The following is a 17,459-nucleotide window of genomic DNA, read 5'->3' as shown; positions in this document are numbered from 1 at the left end:
AGGGATCATACCTCAACATAATAAAAGCGTTATATGACAAACCTACAGCCAACATCATACTCAATGGGCAAAACTAAAACCATTTCCCCTAAGAACATGAGCAAGACAGGGATGCTCACTTTCACCATTCCTGTTTGACATAGTATTGGAAGTACTAGCCATAGCAATCAGACAAGAAGAAGAAATAAAAGGCATCCAAATTGGAAAAGAAGAAGTAAAACTGTCCTTATTTGCAGATGACATGATACTGTACATAGAAAATCCTAAACACTCCATCAAAAAACTACTAGAATTAATAAAGGAATTTGGCAATGTAGGAGGATACAAAATTAACACCCAGATATCTATTACTATTTTATACACCAATGATGAACTCACAGAAAGAGACACTAAAAAAAAATCCCATTTACCATTGCAACAAAAAAAACTAAGATACGTAGGAATAAATTTAACCAAGGAGGTAAAGGACCTGTACTCAGAAAATTAGAACGCTGAAAAATGAGACAGAGGAAAACATAAACAAATGGAAGAACATACTGTGTTCATGGATTGGTAGAATCAACATCATTAAAATGTCCATACTACCCAAAGCAATCTATAGATTCAATGCAATCCCCATTAAAATACCAACGGCATATTTCAAAGACCTAGAACAAACTCTCCAGAAATTAATCTAGAAGAAAAAAAAAGACCCCGAATAGCTGGAGCAATCTTGAGAAAGAAGAACAAAGTTGGAGGAATCACAATACCAGAAATCAAGCGATACTACAAAGCCACTGTTCTCAAAACTGCCTGGTACTGGCACAAGAACAGACATATAGACCAATGGAACAGAAAAGAAGACCCAGAAATTGACCCAAGCCATTATGCTCAATTAATATTTGACAAAGGAGGCAAGAGCATACAATGGAGTCAAAACAGTCTCTTCAATAAATGATGTTGGGAAAATTGGACAGATACATGCAAAAAAATGAAAGTAGACCACCAATTTACACCATACACAGAAATAAAATTAAAATGGATAAAGGTAAGATGGGAAACCATAAAAATCTTAGAAGAAGCTATAGGCAGAAAAATAGCAGACATTTGTTGTAGCAATATCTTTACCAATACAGCTCCTAGGGCAATGGAAACTAAGAAGAAAATAAGCAAATGGGACTACATCAAAAGAAACCATAACAAAACAACAAGAAAGCCCACTGCATGGGAGAACATGTTTGCAAATGTTATCTCTGATAAGGGTTCAATCTCCAAAATTTATAGGGAACTCATACAACTTAACAAAAGGAAGATAAACAATCCAATCAAAAAATGGGCAAAGGACCTAAAAATAGACACATACAGGAGGCCAAGAGACATATGAAAACATGCTCAAAGTCACTAATCATCCGAAAGATGCAAATCAAAACGACAATGAGGTACCATCTCACACCTGTCAGAATGGCTATCATCAACAAATCAACCAAGTGCTGGCAGAGCAAAAGGAACCCTCTTGCACTGCTGGTGGGAATGAAGACTGGTGGAAAAAAGTATAGCGTTTCCTCCAAAAATTAAAAATGGAACTTCCATTTGACCCAGTAATCCCACTTCTAGGAATATATCCCCAAAAAATTAGAAACACCAATCAGAAAGGATATATGCATCCCTATGTTCATAGCAGCACAATTTACAATAGCTAAGATCTGGAAACAGCCTAAGTGCCCATCAGCAGATGAGTGGGTTAGAAAAGTGTGGTACATCTACACAATGGAATACTATGCTGCTGTAAAAAAGAAGGAATTCTAACCATTTGCAACAGCATGGATGGACCTGGAGAGCATTATGCTAAGCGAAATAAGCCAGTCAGAGAAAGATAAATATCACATGATCTCACTCATTTGTGGAATATAATGAACAACATAAACTGATGAACAAAAATAGAACCAGAGTCATAGAAGCGTCCAACAGACTGTCCAACCTATGAGGGAAAGCCAGGGGTGAGGGGGCAAGATCAACCAAAGAACTTGTATGCATGCATATGAGTATAACCAATGGACACGACAGAAGGGGGAGTGGGGGCATGTGCTGGGGGGTGAGGGCGACTGGGGAGAGGCCAATGGGGGGAAAGGAGATTTATGTAATACTTTAAACAATAAAGAATTTTTAAAAAAATACCTGAACTACATCAGACTGTAGAATAACATTACTCCTTACCTGATAGAACTACTTCATAACAGAGTAAAACAGGCCACTCTGGGGGAGAGAGAGACAGACAGCCCTCCCTTCCCGGCCTCACTGAAGCATGCCAGCCTCATCTTGGGTGAAAGGCAGGAGTATAGAAGCAAGTTTCTCAAAAAGAAACCAAGAGAGGGATCTAGGAATAAGGAACTGTCCAGCAACCCTGTTAGCTTCCACTTTAAATGTGCATTTAAAGATCATTGCCTTCCAATTATTTTATCCCTCAAATAACTACTCCTACTTTCCAGACAGGGCATTATAGGCTCCCCACTTATTACCTATGCCAGTAAAAATATACACCTCAATTTTCCAGACCTTCTCTATTGTCTAAGCTTAACAAATATTATAACTTTTCTAAGAGAAAAAGTCAACAGTCCCACAAAAGGAGCCTACATTATTCCAGAGGCCTATTCTCATAAAGGCCTTAACTTCTTCAGGAAGGGAAATTCCACAACATTTAAAAGCAGCTCATTTAGTACCTGACACTATGTCTATCCCCCACACCCAGTTTGTTACCTACGTTTCTAAAGGGTCAGGAAACACCATGTTCTCTTATTATAACTTACTTACCCATTTTATTAAAAAATAAACCTGTTCTCCAACTTACTAAGAAGTTATAACCAGTCCTATTTTTATTCAGAAACATCTTCTCTTCTGTGTGTCACCCCTGGGACCCCTGCCAATGCCCCTTTTTGCCCAGGCCCTGCCTACTGCCTTAGGCTCTGGTCTTTCCAGTCTTCCCTTCTCCACTGTTCAGCCAACCCCCATCTCTAGTCATCATTGTAAAGGCATTTTTACTCTAAAAATCCTTTATCTTCTCCTCACTTTCCAGAGGCAACATCCTCTGCAGAAATCATTGGATAGCATATTTCCCATTTTCATCTACAGATCAAATTTGGCTTTTCACATTGGTCAGTAGCCAACTACCTCCTGAAAATGGCCTGCAGATTGTTTCCTTGCCAAAGTCTTGCCTCAAGCATTACTGTCTCTGAAAATTCCACATAGAGGTCACACATTTTCTCCTTTTTACACTGTGGCGTAACCAGCTTTTCTGCTGCAAGAATCAACCAATAAATCTCTCTCTCTCTCTCTCTCTCTCTCTCTCTCTCTCTCTCTCTCTCTCTCTCTCTCTCTCTCTCTCATTTCTGTCTCTCCTCAGTACAGAGACAGCTGGACCATATAAACTAGCACCAATTACTAGAATTATCCAAGACCCAAATGCCTGTACCATAGGCAAAATTCCCAATTATCTTATTCATTTCCTTGATGAATTTTTTCAGAAATATTGCTTTCTACTTATAACCATATTTCCGGTTTCAAGGTTAAATTAAAAGGTGGGAGAAAAAGAAAACAGAACTTGAATGCAGTACTGTAACTTACTCTACAAAATTCTGTTTACAGCTTGGAACAGTGAGGAGACTGGTAGAAGTATTCTCCTTATAGTGAGATAATAGTATTGGACAGATCAGTGCTAGACAAGTCACAGCTGTCAAACAATTTTAAGTACATTGGAAACTCTGAACAATCTGTAAAACAGTTAAGCCAGAAGGACTACAGCTTATAAATGAAGCAAATAGCAATCAAGAGTAGCTGAGTTGCTTCCTGAGTAAAAACCGGCTCCTTAGCTTATTTAAATAAACACTAAACACATTAAAATCTCTGTCAGATTCCTTAAGAGAAAATGTTTGCAGAAGAGAAATGGTAAATTACTAACATAGTAGGGACATAAATATACAAGTATATCAGGAGAAATTATATTTAGGTTAACTAAGGCTGATACACATGTACATATAATTGTTCACACAATACACACAGATTTATAGGGTCCTCAAAAAAAAAAAAGAATTAAAGATAAAATTCCCAGAGAGAATTAAAGTTTAAAACCAACAATCAGAGAAAAGATATGGAAAGTCACATTGAAGAGTCAAGAAGCTTTCAGGCTAGCAAGACTTCATTGTAACTAGAAAAACTGATCAAGCTATCAAAAGAAAAAGGTAAGTCTAGCAGAAGTGGCAGAGGTGGTACCATGAATAACGATCATAATGACATCAGGACAACCTTACAGTTACAATAGGGTAAACAAACTTAAGAGGATTAAGACCATCTAAGATCACAGATAAGTCGGTAGCAGGGCTGGGCCGAGGTCTGGAGGTCTGTCTGTCACCCGGGAAGGACAACAAAAAGGAAAAATGGCCTGTATACAAATAAGTGCTTCCAAGGATTGGGGTCCATCATGGAGATGGAGATGGAGATGGAGATGAAGTGATGTTCAAATCATCTAACTCCCTTGCTGCTAATCAAGCAATTTGAGGCTGCTGGCAGAGCTTGCCTGCTTCTACTGGTGGGACAGAGAGAAGGGGCATGGGCGGAGCACATAATCATAGGGAATAGGATCATCTCAAAGACTGTAGTTTGGGTGGAACAGAGGAGTGTTTGGAACAACACAGTCCTCCTCTCCCCTCAATCACCATGCACTCAATAAATTTAAGAAGACTGAAATCAGGCACTCATATACTGAGAGGGAGTGGTAGGGCAGGAAAAAAGTTAAGAATCATTAGTACACACCTTTTTGAAGAACCTCCAAGGATTAAGTATTTGACTACAACTCTAAACTGTGGAACTATTATAACAACCTACCAAAACTGACACAAGATAAAAGAGAAAATCTAGAGTCAGACATATACTTAAGAAATTGAATTCACTACTAGAAACCTTCCCACAGAGAAAACTCCAGACCCACATAGTTTCATTGGTGAAATCATTTTAACAACTTCATTTTTTATCTTTTGTTACTGCCATAAAGGTGAATTTCAATATCATTCTATATTTTCCAACAAAGCAGCACCTAGCAGAACACTGCACATGTGGTAAAATCAAGCTTAAACCATTTTGAAGTCAGATATATCTGAAAATTTAATCAAAAGCTGCACTCCTCTACCATAAAATACACAAACTTTTGCAGCCAACAATTGAGAGTTCACTGACCCCATGAAAACAACCTATGGACACCCTTCAATGCTAAATGAATATTAAGTGAGCATTAACTACAGAAGTACAGTGTGATAGTTAAAGACAGTAATTAAGGATAGGGCAAAGTGCCTGCCAGTCTCCCTACCCTCTGGTAAATTACACATGGTAATAATCTGCTCCTAACCTTAAGCAATGAATTCTTCCTGATCTCATTCTAAACATGGCTTTTGGTAATCTTCATCATCATAACCTTCAATTCTTTTCTAATACCAAGGAATTCTTTACTTTCTAATTTAATTCTCATGTTCTAGCTTTTTTAGACACATCCTATCCTTAAAATTTAGCAGTAACTTCAGTTCCTAAATGCCTTTTCCCAGCTATCACTCCACTCTCTTCCATATGTATTTATATTTCCAATCATGTAAGCAGCCTACCTCAATGGCTCACAGATCTTATCTCCTTTAGGTCTGAAGAGTCACCTCCAAGGCAAATTCTGGCCAGGATGCATATTTATGTTCCTTATCAGATGCAGGAAGATGGAAATGGAAATTTCATATTTCCCCCGGTAGTTACCATTCCCAAGGCTACTTTTAGATAGTTGTTATTTTACAAAAATAAACTCTCTGTCCTTCAGCCAACAGTGTATGTAGTGAAGTTAACAAAGCACTCCTGTGCAGGCAGACTCTGAGACCTTTAATTGCAAATTCATAATTTTCTACAAAACCATATTATTCTATTAAGAGGCTAACCTGAGTGTGATTTCTAGTCAAATCAGATTGTATAAAAGATAAAGCACTTACATAACCAAAGGACAGGGTATAATTTGAGAGTGGGAAAAACAAAGTTAATGGTGGCTAAGAAACAATATACAGTGATGGCGAACCTATGACACGCATGTCAGGGGTGACACGCGTGTCAGAGGTGACATGCGAACTCATTTTTTTGGTTGATTTTTCTTTGTTAAATGGCATTTAAATATATAAAATAAATATCAAAAATATAAATCTTTGTTTTACTATGGTTGCAAATATCAAAATATTTCTATATATGACACAGCACCAGAGTTAAGTTAGGGCTTTTCAAAATGCTGACACGCCAAGCTCAAAAGGTTCGCCATCTCTGCAATATAAGAACTAAAGGAAAGACTTCAATAGAAAAGATTAAAAAAAAACCATTCAACATATTTTATATATCTTAAAACTAATTAGCTTTGGAAAATTCGTGTTCTATAATTTTAGGTATTTAGAGATTTAACCACAGATAAGGAGTGGGGCAGACTCTGAAACCAAGAAAAGACAAAATATGAAAATAATAACAGCAAAAGACCGGTGGGACAAGTAAACTTTCTGCAGGAGAGCAGTGGCAGGATTCTACTCTAATCAAGACAGTAGAGACAAGATTCCGCCACTGTGCGTACAATCATTGTCTATAGCCATCTCGACTACCTCATACTTCATGCACTCCCTCAGCCCACTAGCTCCCACCTGTACCACTGCACTAACGTACACCAATTCCCTGGTATCGCCTGGAGTTCCATCACTGTTCTTTTTCTCTCCTTACTATTCCCATAATTACCAATATCTATCTCCAGCTTTTTACATCTAGGTCTCCCATAACCTCAAAATTACATCAAAAATCAATTCCTCAGCCTCCACCCAAAACCCGCTCTCCCTCCTGCTGCACCTTTCTCAAATAGCAGCACCACAAACTGCCTAATTCCCAAAGCTACTGTAGACTCCTTCCCCTCTCACACTCCAAGCATCCATGCAAATACTAAGTGGCTTCAATTTTACCTCCTGAGTCTCAGAAGCCATCCTCTCCTCTCCTTGTTTACTTCCACACCTGTGCTTGGTTTAGGCCCTGCACAACTTCTCTAATACAGCAGTCCCCTAACACAGTGGTCGGCAAACTGCGGCTCGCAAGCCACATGCGGCTCTTTGGCCCCTTGAGTGTGGCTCTTCCACAAAATACCGACTTCTGCGCATGGGCCACGAAGTTTCAATCACACTGTACGTGCGCACCCGCACATGGTATTTTGTGGAAGAGCCACACTCAAGGGGCCAAAGAGCAGCATGTGGCTCCCGAGGCGCAGTTTGCCGACCACTGCCCTAACAGATTCCTTTCTGCCTTCCATGTCAGCACCCTCCAATCTATCTGACCCACTGTCATTGCAATGTAAATCTATGTCACACAGCTGTTGCTTAAAACTTTTCAATGGTTATCCAGGTCTGTGAGGTTCTTTCAGGATCTGGCTAGCATCTGTATCTTCAATTGCCACCATTCACCTCTTTCCACTCTGGAACACACTCACACACATTTAACGCTGGAACAATTTGGCATATACTGTTTCTCTGACTATATCATGGGGTTGGGGAATTCCTTTGTATCATCTAATATCTTTTTCATTTCAACACTATTTCAGCCACCTGAAAAATACGTACCCACCTTAAATACCCTACTGAGGCTTAACTTACTTTGTAAAACCTTCCTTCACCATCCCTACCTACCTCTGGTCAACCACCCTTTCTCCCCACTCCTTCCTTGCCTTTATTAATGCATACATGACATTATCTTATTATTGGTTCACATGAGTATCCTTTCTACCCAATTGTGAGTTTGTTGACAGAGTAGGGCCCTGCTCCTTTTTTATCATCAAAATGTACAAGTGTGCATGCACTATCCCTTCAGGGAGCATGCCTGTGCCATCCCCTAATCTGTCTTCCCTCCCCAACAGGCACATATTCCCTAACCTCTAAGGCAGTGGTTCTCAACCTTCTGGCCCTTTAAATACAGTTGCTCATGTTGTGACCCAATCATAAAATTATTTTCGTTGCTACTTCATAACTGTAATGTTGCTACTGTTATGAATCGTACTGTAAATATCTGATATGCAGGATGGTCTTAGGCGACCCCTGTGAAAGGGTCGTTCGACCGCCAAAGGGGTTGCGACCCACAGGTTGAGAACCGCTGTTCTAAGGGATCCCAACCTAGGGAACAATGGGCAGCAGCAGCTCATCCTGGGCTAACCCCTGAACCTGTCTCCAAGGCCCCGCTTTTCTCTGACTTCTGAGTGAGCTAAAGCAGCCCAGCCTAGGCTCTCCTGTTGCTTCTTCTATGCCCTTCCTGGTTTCACTGTCCTAAGTATATTTTTGCTTCAGTCAATAAGTTCTTGCTTGCTTTTTCTTTAAAAAAAGAAAAAAAGGACAGGTATGGTTCTAAGTCATTCAATAAACCTTATCTGGAGTTAACCAAAACAATGTCTTCACCAATGCAATTTCAGCTCACACATTTGAACTATGCCCAAGAGACATTTTTGAGAAGAAAAATGTGCGAATATAAAGAATACAAAACACATAGAGTTCAAGTTTGGGTAAAAATAAATTAACACAAGATACTGGGAGAGTCAGAAATTCTAAGAAATCTTTCAAATGGATGCATGGCAACAGAACCAAAAAGAAAACCTGAGCACAATGTGGAAAAAGACTGCCTCAAGGACGGAAGCCTGACATCTGAGAAGATACAAAGCAGAAGGAACTAAAGCTAAAGGAACTAAATGTCCTGATTCTCATTTTTCCATCAGATATGACCCCATGAGAAATACATAAAACAAACACTTACCTAAGCAACTATTTGTTCAATGGTTTATAAACTTCAAGAATGGCAGAATCCATTCTAAATTTCTTAGACTGTGTTAACCAAAAGAGTTGGTAGTTTACAGAGCTGAAAGGATGTGAGAGATCATCAATCCCTCCATTTACAATACTGGGGTTTAGAGAAGAAATTGCTTACCCATGACCTCACCACTAGTTAAGTGGAAGGTGAGAATTAAGGACAGTAACTTCCACATTCTCTGTCTGGGGCTCTTTCCACTACCCCACACTATTATTCTTCAAATAAACTAAGTGCTATTGTTTTATTTTGTTTGCACACACATAGTTGTTTTTCTTTTTTAATTCTAGCAGCCTGTAGGTGGTATCCAGACTTCATTTAACTCATAGATTACTTTTACCTGTCACTCTTTTCTTGTCATAGCAATTCTCAAAGTACAGGTACCATCAAGTTGGATCAAAAGCTTTTGGTACTCCCCAGATGGGGTGACTCAGTGGTTGAGCATCTACCTATAAATCAGGAGGTCACGGTTCAATTCTCAGTCAGGGCACATTCCTAGGTTGCACACTCCATCCCCAGTGTGGGGCATGCAGCAGGCAGCCAATCAATGATTCTCTCTCATCAGTGATGTTTCTAACTCTCTATCCCTCTCCCTTTCTCTCTGTAAAAAAGCAATAAAATATATTTTTAAAAAAGAAAGAAACTGCTTCAATAGGATTGGTGGAGGAAATGTAGTGTTTTTATTTATTTAAAAATTTTTTTAAATATATTTTTATTGATTTCAGAGAGGAAGGGAGAGGGAGAGAGAGTTAGAAACATCAATGAGAGAGAAACATCAATCAGCTGCCTCCTGCACACCCTCCACGAGGGATGTGCCCGCAACCAAGGTACATGCCCTTGACCAGAATCGAACCTGGGACCCTTCAGTCCGCAGGTCGACGCTCTATCCACTGAGCCAAACCGGTTAGGGCAAAGCAGTTTCATTTTACAGTAACAAGAAAGAAGACTAGGTAGGGACAGTGACTGTTCAACAGGCAGGATCATCTTGGAATTATAGAATCTGAGAACCACTGAAGCAATGGAATGCTAAACATCTAGCTGATAGAGCATTTTCAGTCCACAACCAGTAACTGTGGGTTAAATCAAGCATCCAATAACAAAATCATCAAAACATAATCATATTACTGATTGAATGTCTGCTGTCTTAGGCACTGTTCTAGGAGCTTTACATACATCATCAAAAATCCTTACAAAATACCCAAAAGATAGGTAAGACACAGATAAGGAAGGTGAGCAGCAATAGCACCAGAATTTTTATATACAAGGGGTTCAGAGGTGGCAAAATGGAAGGGAGTAGAGGGCACCAAGTGGGGACTTGGTTCCAACCCTTCTTACAGAACGGTAAGCGCACTGCTTATGCTTACTAGCTTGTACATATATTTGAGGTGGTGAGAACCTTGAAATATAAACAAAGCACAACAAGTTTACTTAGATGGACTATTTATGGAGCAGAGTAAAAGGGACTATGGCCACCTTGCCCCCATCCTATGTAACTCTTAGCACCACATGAAAATTGAGGGCCCCAAAGATGGAGGGTTACAACGAAGATGATGAAGTAAATGTGGCCAGAGCTAGCACTTGAACCATGTTTGTGTGGTTCCAAAGTACTTTCTACTCTGCTATACTACATCCTTCTCTGAGAATACGATTGTCCAAGAACCACACAAAATCAGCAGTTAGCAATTTCACAAATCATGAGATACAAAAAAAATAAATTATAACTGAGAATCATAAAGTACCACCTAGAAAGTTAATTTTCTTTTAATTTTTTTTTAATTTGAGAAAGAGAGGAAAGGAGAGAGAGAGGGAGAGGAGGGGGAGGGGACGAGAAACATCGACTGGTTGCTTCTCGTACTCACACCAACCAGGGATTGAACCTGACCAGAAATCAAACCAGCAATCTTTTGGTGCACGGGATGACACTCAACCAAGTTAGCCAGACTGGCTAGGACTAGAAAGTTAATTTTCTAATGCCCTAGAATACTGTGCATACTACAGATTTAAGGATAGGGCTCAAGGATATTTTAATTTTTTTAATTGATTTGAGAGAGGGAGGGAGGGAATATCACTGATTTGTTGTTCCACTTATTTATGCATTCATTGGTATGTGCCCTGACTGGGTACTGAACCTGAAACCTTGGCATATGAGGACAATGCTCCAAACAACTGAGCTACCCGTCCAGGGTTCAAGTATATTTTAAACACACAACTAATAGAAATTTTTTTTTTTTTAATTTTGGTGATGGGTACATGTGAGGAGGGTGGAGGGAGGTGGTGAGGGAGAAGAGAAAATAGTCTCCTTTTAAAAGATCAAAGCTGGTTATAAAAATGAAAGAGTATTTGGATTATGCCAAATACTACATTTTAAGACTAAGTAGAATCCAGTGACATTCAATCTTTTTTTTTATAATCCTCATTGGGAGTTACATTTTTATTGTCTTCATAGAAGAAGGGAAGGAGAGAGAGAGAGAGAGAGAGAGAGAGAGAGAGAGAGAGAGAGAGAGAGAGAGAGAGAGAGAGAGAGAGAGAGAGAACAATGTGAGAATCAATCGGTTGCCTCCAGTACATAATCCAACCATGGATCGAACCCACAACCGACATTCAATGTCTTTATCGTGATTTAAATGCCTGAAATGCTAACATTTTTAGAGAGTTCATTACTCATTCAATCAATTTCAGGTAGGTCTGAGCTAGGAGGCATTAGGAGGACATAGAGATGTGCAAGAAACAGTATTTGCCTAGAAGTGCTTAGAATAATATAATTAGAAAAATCAGACAAGTATGAAAAGATTTAAAAAGCATCAAATGAACTAATTTGCTAAAGAAAAAACAACCCAACCCAAAAGGGTAGGTTGCTGAGGAACTTAAGGAAGGAGAAAACGCTGGCCTTTTCAGGAAACACTGGTAGCACTTTAAGGTCCTGAAATGAAAGGCAAATCAGAATTAGTGGTGGGGACCTGGGGATTGGGGGTAAAGTAGGGGTGGAGGCGTGGTGGTAGGAAATACATGAAGGTCCAAACAGGGGAAAAAGAAAGACTATTAAAAAACAAATCAGCCCTAACCGGTTTGGCTCAGTGGATAAAGCATCAGCCTGTGGACTGAAGGGTCCTAGGTTCGATTCCGGTCAAGGGCATGTACCTTGGTTGCGGGCACATCCCCAGTAGGGGGTGTGCAGGAGGCAGCTGATCGATGTTTCTCCCTCATCGATGTTTCTAACTCTTTATCCCTCTCCCTTCCTCTCTGTAAAAAATAAATAAAATATTTTTTTTAAATAAAAATCAGCCCTGGCCGGGTAACTCAGTTAGTTAGAGCATTGTCCCGATATGCCAAAGTTGCAGTTTCAATCCCCGGTCAGGGCACATACAAGAATCCACCAATGAATCCATCAATAAGTGGAACAACAAATTGATATTTTACTTTCTCTTTCTCTCCCCCTTCCCCCAAACTCTCTCCCTTCCTCTCTCTCTCTCTCTCAAGTCAATAAATAAGTGTTTTTTAAAAATCAGCAAATATATATATGTTCTCACACAAGGCTGCACTGTTGTGCATACAAGGATATTCATAGGATATTAGTTAAATAAAGTATAGCATAGCCACACAATGAAATATTATGGAACTATAAGATTGAGTGAGGCAGCTTTACTAGTATATATAATGACATATACTATATACTGATAAGTGAAAAAAGCAAGTCACAGAGTGTGAATACAAATTTGTATTTACAAGAAAACAATATTTATACTTATATGCTAACATTTTCATAAACTATCCACAGAAAGATGCAGAAGGAAGTTATAAACAGTGGATACCTCTGTTGGCTGAGGACACAGGTAGGTTAAAAGCAAGGGAGCATTGCCCTAGCCAGTTTGGCTCAGTGGATAGAGCATTAGCCTGCGAACTGAAGGGTCCCAGTTCGATTCCAGTCAAGGGCACATGCCCAGATTTTGGGCTCGATCCCCAGTGGGGGGCATGCAGGAGGCAGTCAATCAATAATTCTCTCTCACCATTGATGTTTCTATCTCTCTCTCCCTCTCCCTTTCTCTCTGAAGTCAATAAAAATATATATTTTTTTAAAAAGCCAGGGAGCATCTTCTGCAGAAGGCAGGTGGACTGGAGAAAATCCTAAGCATCAGGATAAAAGTGAGACAATACACAAACTCTAGCAAGGTTTCTTCACAATGCACTACTGACAGTGGGGCCAGGTCATTATTTGTTGGGGGGAATGGGGGGCTGTCCTGTGCAGTGTAAGATATTTAGCAGCATTTCTGGCTTCTCTCCACTGCATGCTGATAGTACATACACCCCTCCCACCCCTGGCTGCCACTACCAAAATGTCTCTAGACACTGCCAAAGTGCCCTGGGAAGCAAAATCGCCCCTGGTTGAGAACCACTGCTCAAGAGCCACAATGTTAATAGTTAACCTATAAAACAGTCTAGTACTATATTCCTATGAATCAACAACAAATGCAATATACACTCAGATATGGATCTGAAGAATACAGTGGTTGTTGTTTGGAAATGACCTTCACACATCAGTCACAGTTTCTCATATTATGATAATAGGAACTGAACCTTTTGGGTCTCTGAAGCAATTTCGCCAGTTAGTAGACCAGCCCCAAACCCCAACCCCATTCCCTCCCAAACAGCGTGCATTCTATAGATCCCAGATCTTCCAGGGTGCCCAGGAAGGCAACCTGCCCACAGAAATCTAACAGAAAATCATATTTTGGCCCAGCTCTTGGAAAACTAATATAATTATTGATACAATGCAAATTATTTGCATTAGTTAATAATGTTTCTTCTCTTAATTCCTAACAACCACACAAAGTGCAAGACACTGTTCAAAAATAATGAAAAACATCACCCAGATTTCAAGATTATAAAGAGAATGATTCGTTTAAGAAGCCAAGAGAGGCGTAACTAGATTCTATAAATCACATTTTATTAAGCATAAAGCCATTTCTTTTTTTTTTTTTTTAAGCCATTTCTAATATACCACAATCAGTGAGGAAGGGGAGGGGAATCAAGACATCCAACAGGCTTGAATATTTTTCTAAAATTTTGTTGATTTTCCTGTGTCTGTTCTTTTCCCAAAACCAGAAAACCAATAATACCCTGGCAATCTTGGCTTCATAGTTTGAAGTCATTGATTCCTCCAATACCGCTTTCAGTGAAAAGTTCTGGATTTCATTCCCATAAAACAGTGCTCTTCAAATTCTAGGACTGTGCGACTACTTGTGCTTAGCTCTCAGGAGGTTGGCTCTCTTTTGTGGAGGTGACCTCCGGTGACCTGCCTCTGCCATAAGTACACCTGTGAGTGGCTATAGAAGGTGCTTAAAAGTGTCCCCGGCAAAAAAAAAAGAAACTCACCATTCTAACTACTTCAGGGTAAGTCTGCTCTGTCAAACAGCCTCTGCTTATTGTAATGTAGTCCACCAGTTCATTAAGAGTGGAGCGCTTGTATTCTTTCATTTTAAGATCAGATAGCGTGTCCATGAAGTCAAAAATGACACAGCACTGCTGAAGTTTCTTTAGGAACAGTTCAGGCTGCTCTGAGGATGGAACGTCTAAGAAAAAAAAAGGAAATGGTATAAGTCTGTCATCAATTTCTAGGTAACAGGAATTCTCTGTGAAAGTTATTTCAAAAGCAAGTTCAAAAAAATAAGAATTCACATGACAACAGTGTTTTTTAACAGTTACACATGGCCAGGAGGGGATACCACATCCACTACTTCGGACAACTTGTCTTTGAAAAATTATGATACCAACATAATTGACCGCATTTGTTATTCCACACCGAAGATTGACCAAAATCCCAAGAGCCAATCGAGTTGAAGCTAATTTTAACCCAAACACCCCAATGTCAACATCCTTAAGCCAAAAACAATGAAAAAGGTCAAATTTCCCATTATAAGGTAAAAGCAAGAAGTTCTCACTGTTGGTAAAAAATTTCAAAGCGGAGATGTCAATGATTCATTTTAATTTCATGCTGACATCCTTGGTATTTAAAGCAAATGATGAGTGATGTGTGTGTGTGTGTGTGTGTGTGTGTGTGTGTGTGTTTTACTTTGGCTTGCTTTCTATGAAGTTTTTTTGTCAAAGAAACTTGAGAAGTCAACAAAATGAAGTAATACCAACTTTCAAGAGTACATGAGTACTAGGACAATAAGAATGAACTCTATTTAAATCTACACTCTCTCTTTTGATCCATCTTCTTTCTTCCCTTACAGTGGGAGAAAATCACTAACATCTTATTAAGTATGTCCTTAGAATAAACATCTATTCTTTTCCCACAAACAGCAGGCCCAACATTTGGTTTTGTGTCATTGCTAAAAAATACCTAAAAATTTTAGGTTAAAATTCACCAGCTAGAATGGAAGCCTGATCTAAGGTGAACTTGAAATACACCGACTAAGTTGTACAGAGCTATTCCTATCTTTTTTTAACTATTTTATTCCCCCATACTGCAGCGTCCCTAGAAAGGCAATGAAATTATGACCAGAGTAAGCTCTGCAGCCGTCATCTAAGATGATTAACTCATTAATCCTCAAAACATTCTTAGAGGTAAGCAGGTGGCATTGTATTATTATTCTGTATTTTCCAAAAAGAAAAGTAGAGACAATCACTGAGGTTCCACACTGAATGAATTATGGGGCTGGCACAGTGCCCGGGTCTCTAACCACACTCCTAGTACTCATGAAGAACTTCAACAATGTTTGGCCAGTCGTTTGCAAACAGCCTTTGTTGCCAGCCTCACAGTGTATACTTTACAGCAGCTTCAAAGGGATGGGCCACCTGCTCCCTGAAGGTAAGTGCAACAGCTAGCAGCACACACCTTATAGCCATCAGCAGCCCCAGCAGAAGGCAGTGAGGACTAGGCTCCTCACAGGGTCCACCTGACTCCTCTCACAACCCTCTGCCCCTCTTCACATCTCACAACCCAAGTGCTACCCCAAGTACTCAGGACTTCATAGATAATTCCCCCAAAACACTGCCTGCTGCATCAACTTTAAGATAAGTCTAAAATGTAGATAGGACACCTAAAAACATGGGATTTCTCTACCAGATATAAGGGAATCAGTATCTTTTAAGGTATATGACATTACTTTTACTCTCAGAAAAGTTATAAATTTAGAAATCATTCTTAACCAATGAGTTTCCTCTCCCACCACCACCCCTATAGGTCCCTAAAGCCCAATGTATCTTATAGTCAAAGATTTTGGAATTTGAGTTAAGCCATGAGATATGTCTTATTCTATGCCCCTAGACTTAATCACTTTTAAAAGATCTAGCATTAGACTGTAAGAACTAAATTTAGTCAGACCAAACCCCTTTTAACTGTTACCTACTTCAATGTTTAAAATAAATAAAAAAACAAAAACTAAACAAGGCTGCTCATAAACATGACTATATACCCTTAACCAATGCCTAACTACATACACAGGACCAACATGGTTAATTACTAAACTTTTCTTAGTTCTAAATCAGATCCCATACCTCAAAGGTGAATGGAAGTTTTTATACTGTATAAGGAACAAGAAAGAGCTTATTATTGTAACATTAAAGTTAAAATATTCAAGGGAAATTTTAATTAATCCTATTTTTGATACAGTAACTTTATTAAGGCTTAAAAACCAGACCTACCACATGGAGAACTCTATAACTCAACACATATGAATTATGAAGGAATCTATAAATGATAACCTTTTTTCCAAAAAGCAAACCATATTTAAGCAGTGACAACAACAATTAATCTTTGTGGTCAGTGCAATAATACTCAAGAGATTCATATATTTGGTTAGTTAAAAAAAATTCAGGCAGTTAACACTTAGTCCTATTTTTTTAATGTTAGGCAGCTGAAATGTATTCCTTATTTAACCACACTGATGTAATGTTATAGACAAATGTGAAGAAGGTTCTCCACCTGCTTAATGGAACAATTATGATAGTTTACATGTACTGAGTTCTAGTAGGTACATATATTGGATACTGTTCTAAGCACTTTCACATATTATATCTTTTAATCCCAACAACAACCCCATGCAGTAGGTACTATTTCCAATTTAAAAGATGAGAAAACCAAGGCAGAGGGAGATTCAATGACTTGCCTGGAGTCACAGAGCTAACAATCAGTGGAGACAGGATTCAAACTCAGGCAGACTGGTCCAAAGCCTGGACTCTTCACCACCATGCAACATTCAAACTCAGTGAAAGACAAGAGTAATACCATATTCCATAGAACAGAGTATGTGCAAAGAGAAGAGGAAGAACACAGAAGGAAATCAACAAATCAATCTCTAATATGCCCCATTCATAAAAGATCATGCTGAACCTCTTCTGTGTCTCCCCTCTAGCCCATTCCCCAGAGACTAACACATATACCAATAAGCTTTCCGTCCTCCTTTATAACAGACTAAATTTTTGTAAAGTGATTTCTTCTTCTTAAACAACTTAAGTAGTCAAAACTGAATCAAAGAAAAAGAGAGGGAGAGGTTTCCTCAAAGAGCCAATTCCTTCATGGCAACAATTTTTTAAAAACTTTTTCATTCGTGCTGAAGGATGTCATAACCTAGTCCAAGTAAAGGGCTTTCCCTGTAATGTTC

General features: G+C 39.1%; 1 protein-coding gene across 5 annotated transcripts in view; it reads right to left on the bottom strand.

The window, feature by feature from the left end:
* Positions 1-17,459, bottom strand: part of PPP2R5E (protein phosphatase 2 regulatory subunit B'epsilon) — a 173,401-nt gene that overhangs the window by 84,051 nt on the left and 71,891 nt on the right. For all 5 annotated transcript variants that reach the window (XM_059694039.1, XM_059694059.1, XM_059694068.1 and 2 more), the window contains exon 3: positions 14,227-14,423. In XM_059694039.1, the coding sequence (XP_059550022.1) occupies positions 14,227-14,423 (197 nt within the window). The remainder of the gene's footprint in view (positions 1-14,226; positions 14,424-17,459) is intronic.

Source organism: Myotis daubentonii, chromosome 1 (assembly GCF_963259705.1).
Source record: "Myotis daubentonii chromosome 1, mMyoDau2.1, whole genome shotgun sequence".
NCBI classification, from domain to species: domain Eukaryota; kingdom Metazoa; phylum Chordata; class Mammalia; order Chiroptera; family Vespertilionidae; genus Myotis; species Myotis daubentonii.
Note: the sequence above shows the minus strand (reverse complement) of the source record. Positions and strands in the feature narration are given on the sequence as shown.